General features: G+C 35.4%; 1 protein-coding gene across 2 annotated transcripts in view; it reads left to right on the plus strand.

Moving 5' to 3' along the window:
* Window positions 1–7,456, plus strand: part of LETM1 (leucine zipper and EF-hand containing transmembrane protein 1) — a 31,512-nt gene extending 24,056 nt beyond the window's left edge. For both annotated transcript variants that reach the window (XM_049797453.1, XM_049797461.1), the window contains 2 exons: window positions 1,911–2,049; window positions 3,467–7,456. In XM_049797453.1, coding sequence (XP_049653410.1) covers window positions 1,911–2,049; window positions 3,467–3,616 — 289 coding nt within the window. In that variant the 3' untranslated portion in view covers window positions 3,617–7,456. The remainder of the gene's footprint in view (window positions 1–1,910; window positions 2,050–3,466) is intronic.
* Window positions 7,457–7,762: the final 306 nt, after the last annotated feature.

Here is a 7,762-nt window from a genome sequence, read left to right on the forward strand (position 1 = left end):
AAGATAATTTATTTTAAAAATGAAATTAATAAAATTGTGCTGTAGATTTTCTGTCTTCTGAGGTATGTTACATATGGTTGAAATGAGGAAGGAAAAAAGCAGGCATAATTCCCCAGATGCTAGTCCTGTGCGGGTTCTGAAGGTCAAAGCATCAATTAATATCTTACCATCTTGTTCATGCTTCTAGCACTAATGGTGTTGCAGGTGAAATCATGCCTTTAGTCATGCTCCTCATGCAGTAGGTTTGCCCTGTGTCATTGATTGAAAAGGTGTGCAGCAGTATGGTAAGCATACTCATGTTTGTTGTTCTTTAGCAGTGAAGATGTCAGTGAGGAGAAAAATTGCAAAAAAGTCTATTCTTTCTCTGGAGGGAAATGAGGAAACAGGTCTAATGGAAGTAAGGAGATAATTTTACATTGTCCCTTTCTGAAAATTTGCTTCATTTCAACTTTAACACACTTGCAAGTTTTCAAGGAAAAATCTTTCTTCATAGTTTCATTGCAAAATTCATCTATTAACACTTTTCCAGGTCTTAATGTTACTGGAGATTCTTTCAGCCAGTCATATGCTGAATGGTCATAGGTTGCATATTAGAGGCACTGAAATACCTAAAAACTGTGACTGTAATTCTCACAGCTTGTGATTGTGAATGCTGTATTTACCTAGCTTATGCTTGCACCATTTTGTGTAATTCATGAAGAGAGCTTCCCAGTTCCCATAGAGCATACCTAAGCAGGATTCTGCTTTTGTTCCTTCCGAACTTTGTTTTTTCCAGTCCCCAGGGCAAAAGGTTATTTGATTCAAATTTTGTGTAACAAGATTTAGGTGGCCATATGAATAGTGCTATAGAGAAGTCGTTGATCAAAATGATCTGAATTTGTAAATTGAAAATACAATACAGAATCTGTTTGTACTGAACATAATTATACTTTATGTAGTGGACAGTTTTGTGGATAATTTTAAGTGATTGTGGATGACTGAAAATTATTAGTTTAAATATTGCTTAATTGTTGAAGGCTTGCTTTTTAACCTTCCAGTTGGTGCAGTCATTACCAGGCCATCAAGAGTCATAGAAATGACACGAGTCTGGGACATTTAGTGACAGATTAAGAAATGCTTCTTGAACAAAAGTCAGTCTGTGCCCAGAGGTTAGGCCAGGTATGGAACTGGGACTATACTGATAAAGCCCTTGTGGTTAATATTTACTGAGTTCATGGTCTCCTGCATTTCAACTTGACCTGTGCTGGAAGATGGTTCTTCAAACCAACAAACTACATAGGCAAGCAGAGGCTTTAGGTTGCAGAAGACAGACACCTTCAGCTTCATGAGATCAGTAAGCAGACAGTGGAAATATGTGAAACCTGCTAGTCACAATGTCAAGTTTAGTCCTTTCTTCTACAAAGTCTGTTCCTTGATATGAGTAAATGAAGCCTTTTTGAACAAAACAGCTAAATTGCTAAAGCGATTAGTTCTCAGCTTTTGTTTTCCTGTGACTTTCATTAATTTTGTGTAGGCCAGCCTCTCTAAATCTAGAAGGATGACAGGTGCATGGCACTGCATCTTTGGTAAATGGGGCAGGGGGGGCAAAGGGCATTAGGTACACAGTCTGGGAAGCACAGAAACTGTGCTGAACTTCATTTCAAATGCTACTGGATAACTATATTTGTGCAATAAAGCATGTGGAAACCAGAAGTGTGAGATTTGATGGTAAGATAAAGATTAATTTGAAATCTGCTTGCTGATCAGTAACTAGTTTTTGCTTTTTTGCATTCTGTTTAGGATTATAAGTATATAAATAAATAATGTTTTTACAAATGACGTGCAATATAGTGACTTTCAGTACAGCCTTTTGTCGACTTTACTTCTTTGGAGTAGCTGCTTGCCATCTACCCATTGTGCTTCCTCTCCAGGGAGAATCTCATCAGTATTGCTGAGCTAATTAATGCGATGAAACAAATCCAGAAGATTCCAGAGGAGAAGCTAACTAGGATTGCAGAGGCACTAGATGAAAATAAGGATGGCAAGATTGATATAGATAATGTTGTTAAGGTAAGTCTCCGGACTACTTAAAAAAAATAAGGCTAGCCATCCTTCAAACATTGTACCTGTTTTGACTTAAATTCATATTGCTGTCTTTTGCGAGAGTCTTTACTTGATGCCAGTGAGGTTTTTGGTAACGTATTGTGAATAGATCTTATAATACATGTTAGCATCTTCAGAATTTATATGGCTATTTTGGGGGATGAGGGGAGGGGAAATCTTTATCCTGTGTCTGTTACCCACGTTACCGTTAAAGCTGTAGGTTTTCCTGTGTGCCTATGTCAAGTTCTGTAAAATATGGTAATTCTGTTGTGCTACTTATGATTGAGAGGGAGGATGAGAAGGAGCTTTGGAAGAACGACTTTCAGAATACCACTATTAGCCAAAGTCTTGACATGACATATAGATACACTTTATGTCAACACAAGAGAATAGCTTCTCTTGCCTACTTGTATACCTTAGATATTTCATTGAGACCTGTATTTCCTTTGCTTGAAAGACATCAGACCATCAGTTGTCCTTTAGGTCCCTTGTAAATGACCTGTGTTCTTTGCCTGATGTGTCCTGTTTTCTCATTTTGTGGAACATTCTCAGGTTTTCCCTGCATTTCTCCTTCATTTTCTTGTTTCCTTTTTACTTGCTAAAATTAGAGATGTCCTGAAACTAACTTCCTTGCAAGTAATTTTCCTACTCAATACAGAAATAGCACTTAAACTGTGGCCAGCTAGAAAATACAGCATCAGCCTTTTGAAACTTAATTTTTCCTCTCTACTGAAGTTGTCCCAGTGGTGATTATCTTCCCTGTTGCTCTAAACAACCATTGTACATTTAGCAAGACGGGTAAAATATACTTCTGAATTTTGCGTATAATGCAGAATAATTCTAGGGACTTGAGGAGTTATGCCAAGAATGTATTTGTACAAAAAGCTATATAAAGGAATTTGGAATCACTTGCTAAATTATTTTTTCCTTTTACTTTCTGAAAGACCTACCCTCTCAACTTTTGAGTTTTTGTAAATTTGTGCCTATTTAGTACAGTAGGTCTTTTTGATAAAATTAAGCCTATAAAATAAGTGTTGTCTTAAATACTATTTCAGCAGGTACTGAATCTGAGCTTTCCATTGGACCAGATACAATAAATGGGTCTGTTTTACTAATGCTTTAGAATGGGAGGTTTTGCGTGCTGAGGTTAAAAGTTCTAGAACATTTGATTTAAGTTCTAGCTTTTTTTTTTTAATATGCTGGATATGTTTGAGACACTGGTTGTAGTTTAAGTTTGTGTTTTGTGTAAGAAAAAACACTGGTTTTCTTGAATATGAGAGAACCAATAAATTTTTTTTTTTGTCTTGAGAAAATTTATGATAGGAAAATGCCCCAATCGTATAAAAACTAAATGGTGTCTCAATTTCATTTTATGTTCTTGTAGGTAGTAGAATTGATTGACAAAGAAGATATCGATATTGGCACCAGTCAGGTTGCTGAGATTATGGCACTGCTTCAAAAAGAAGAAAAACTGGAAGAAAAAGAGAAAGCAAAGGAAAAGCACGATAAAGAAGCTGCAGAAGCAAAGAATTGAGCTTCAGAATCTGAAGCTAATCCCAACTGTAACCAAAACCTTGTATATCTTTCTGTGTCTAATGGCTACGTATTACTTGAGCTTTGTGATTATGGGAAGTGTTTTGAGCTGATTCTAGTAATAAATTATAGATATGTTTTCTGACATATGGAATGAAATTTCCGTTCATGAAAGAAGTGATTTACTGTCATTCCGTATAGATGAAAACAAAATATGCTTTTTTAGCAGTGCTCCTGCCCACAAAATCATGTATTTGCACTCATTGTTGTGGTACAGTGATCCATTAAACATGCAGGTTTGCTGTTTAAATTAAGTGTATCATGGAAAAATGTTTCTCATTTGTTTTCTTTCGTCATTATCTGGGGCCCAACCTTGCTCTGCTTCTACCTTTTAGCTTTTTCAGAATTTAATACAAACTTTCCCTTCTGTCACAATATTACATGTTTTTAACCTGGTAGTGAAGATTCTCTGGCTTCAGTAGTAGCAACTTAGATTGAGTTTTATTTAAGCTAAATATCACTAAGCTGTTGCCTCACTGACAGAGAATGTGACATTCTAATCACTTTTATGAATTCATGATTATTATTTTTTTTCTGTTGAAGGGAAAGTCAGACTTATTTTTCCCTAGAATGGAAACTTCCCATGAAGTTTTCTTCTTATGGGTGCCTTAAATTTCTTAAGACTGGAGTAGAGGATGTCAGTTCTACTCAAAATTCCATGAATTACTAAAGCATTAGAATCACAGGAGCCTTCAAAATAGTTTCAGAACACAATCTGTCACACAGTAAAGTGAGTTAAAGTGTTGTCTAAATAGCAAAATGAAAATAATCATAAGGGGAAAATGTCAGTTGTGATCTTTTTGCATAGTTTTTTTTTTTTAAAAAAATGCAGTTATCTCTGCTTGTTTGTTGTTTTTCATCTGACAATTATTTACACCATAACTAGTTCTCTTACCTCTCAGTTTTCATCTCAGGTATAAAATCACTAACCAGATATAGTCAAAGTACATAAATACTTTCATCTCATGGCCTTGCTTACTGTGCAGTCAACAAGTCACGTCTGGTATTGCCAGTGCTTTGATTACATCATTGGCTTTCTAATTAATTGCTTATAGTTACTGTCCTTAACTGTGAGATTAAATACTGACAGTAGGTCAAGGTTTTCTCATTAGTGTCTGTCCTTAGTAAATTTTTAAGCTTAAAAACTAAAATACCAACTCTGGGATGTTCCATAATTCCTGGTAGCCCAAATTTTCCACTCTTTCTTAAAATCTGTGAAGAAATACACAGTGTGACTTGAACCAGCAGGGCTGTGGTTTGGTTTTTTTATTTTTTTTTTCACCCACTATTATAAAATATATGAACATTCTTGATTTTCTGTACACTATAGAGAGCACATCTTACAATGGTGCTGTACACAGTGATATCGAGGTGGGCAGTTAGCGCTTAATGCTTTTAGTCATAGTTGCATATTTTTGTAGAAAATGTTGACTCCCAAGCATATTTTGGCATAATTCCATGTTCAGTATTTATCTAGATTGGCTAAATTATTTGTGAAGACTTATTTGAAGTTAGTGGAACAAAAAAAGTTTTGACAGTCTCATGGCTTGCATGATGGACCATTGTATTTAGTTGTTTCCAAAGCAAGATGTACAGTAAGATGTACAGTACAATTAATTATAGAAAAAGGATCAGTGTTTAGTTCAAGTATCGAGTTCATATTCTGTACAGTTTGCAAAGAAAGCTGCTTACAGTAAGATCTTCCTGAGAATTAATGTAATTGTATCTGAAGTGTAAAATAGCTGTGACAAAACTGAAATTTCAAATCAGTACAGTCTTTGTAGTTAATGTACCCTTAAACAAGGGGACTGTTCTCTTTCTTGTAAATTGAGATTAACTTGCAGATTTCAGCATGAAGGTCAGTTTGTAGATTTTGAAGATAGGATTTCAGTAGGTGCTTTTTTAGGCCAAAATTCCTTAGATGAAAATGCAAGAGTAAAACTTATTTCACAAAAACACAATTTAAAAACTAATTTTACATTGAATAATTTACAATTAGAATTAATGGGCTTTGGAGTATGCAAAATTTTGTAGTTGCATATCTTCAACTTGAAAATGATGTATAACAATCTTACTTGACATTCCTGAAACATGATAAAGATACTCTAAAATTGTCTGCTACCTTTCATGGAATATCGAAAACCTAAGAATTGTATGCACTTTAATGCATGCAAGTTTAAAACAGGGAAGTAGCAGAATAAGCTGTTTTCAAAGATTTATTGATTAAAGTTTTACAGAGCTTTAACTGTCCTTACAGTAAATTATCTGATTGTAGCATTGGGGAGTTTAAGACACTTTGCTGCTGTTCTTTTTCTGTGTTTACTGTTCACTTAAATTTTCTGTGGATTAAAAAAGAAGGGAGTCAAAACTAGCTGATTTCTTTTTTTTTTTAATGAAGAATGTCCTGATTAAAATAATTGTGATACATTTATTGAACATTTTTAGCTTTTGGCCTTGTTTGAAATTTGGCATATTGTGAAATTTTAGCAGGTTAAATGTCAATCACAAATGTCAGTTTTCCCCTGTTACCTAAAGTGTTTAAAGGACGTACGCATCAACCATAGCGAAGCATTTTCGCAGGGAATATTTTCCTTCTGATGTTGAAAGTAGGCAAACCCATGACAGCTGGACTTGAACACCACATGTTCTGCAAGCTTAAAAAGCTTAGAAAGCCCTCGGTGATTCCCATTTACCCAGTTTTGAACCTTCCCGAGCAGCTCTCTCCAGTCGATACCGTCAACTCCAGCACAAATTGGTGGCTTGAGGACTAGCTTCAGGCAACATGCTGTGTTGTCTTCTGTGTTGACCAAAAGAACAGAAGCTGCAGTACTTTCAGAGAAAGGATGACTTCAGAGTGTACAGTAACTGGTCAGAACTTATTCCTGAATGAATATTTAATCAGGAGATGTAAATATTTGTTTAAATAATTAAAGGATGTGTGAGATGTCGGTGACCTTGTGACTTACACAGGCAAAGCCTCTAAGCTCAGAGTTAGGTGATCAGTAAGACTGTTGTTGGGGTTGTTTCAGATTCAAGTAAGATCAGATTTTGATTATAAACTATTCAGGGGAAAAAATGTAAAACATTTTAAAAGCTTTTAAAAAAATCCATTTAGCAACAGGGAAGAGAAGTAAAGTAGGATGTAATTTCTTCCCCCCTCCCCCCCCCCCCCCCCCCCTTCAAAACAAGCAGGTTATAGGACCTATTTTATTGAAAAACTTGTTTCCATTTTGTGTTGGCTCAAAAGATGTTTTTTACTGAGATTTTCATCATTCACTGCATGCTGCAAGAGTAAATCTGCCTGCAAGTTAAGTACCAGAACGCAAATACCTCCTTTGTCAGCGGGACTGCATGCAGGTAGAGAATACTCTCTTGACAGGATAGTACCTTACACTTAGGTAGGCGTTGTCTGGGGGAAAAAGTTACATCTTTTATACAACTCAAAAATACTTCTTGTAACTTTATATCTACATACCTTGCTAATCATTTAAACTTTAGCTACTTTAGCATGTATTTAAATACTTTTAAATTGTTTATATCAAATTATTGGGTATATTTAATTAAAAGAATAATCCCATATTCTGTTCTTTGTATATATTTCAAGTTTTGCTTTTTCAGTTGAAGAATTTCAGCCCATGTTACAAATTTAGGTTAAAAATCTTTCGTCTGTGCTCTGAGCATACTGGTCCTGTGTTTGCCATAATGCAGTATAAAATTTTTAAGTTAATTGGAGCTTGTGTCCTTTGTTTAGTTATAATAAATGTATCATTTTGAAACCTAATCTCTCCATTATGTTTTTGTTGCTTTGGTTTATTTAGAGCTGTTCAGATGAGATGCCAGTCAGAGCTGGACACTGACGAGCTGAGTATTATAACTGAAATGTTTGGGGTAAAAGAGGGCAAGTGAAGGACAAATCTTTAAACTGGGTGGGTGGTGAGGTGGGGTGGGTTGTGTGGGATTGGGGGGGTGGTGGTGGTGTTAATTCTTGCAGAAATTCTCCTGATGAATGTGAGACTGCTTGCCTGGTGTAGTGAATTGTGCTAAACCATTCTTTCCAACTATTGTATTTTAGGTATGAAAGTGGGGA

This window comes from Accipiter gentilis, chromosome 3 (genome assembly GCF_929443795.1).
Source record: "Accipiter gentilis chromosome 3, bAccGen1.1, whole genome shotgun sequence".
NCBI lineage: Eukaryota > Metazoa > Chordata > Aves > Accipitriformes > Accipitridae > Astur > Astur gentilis.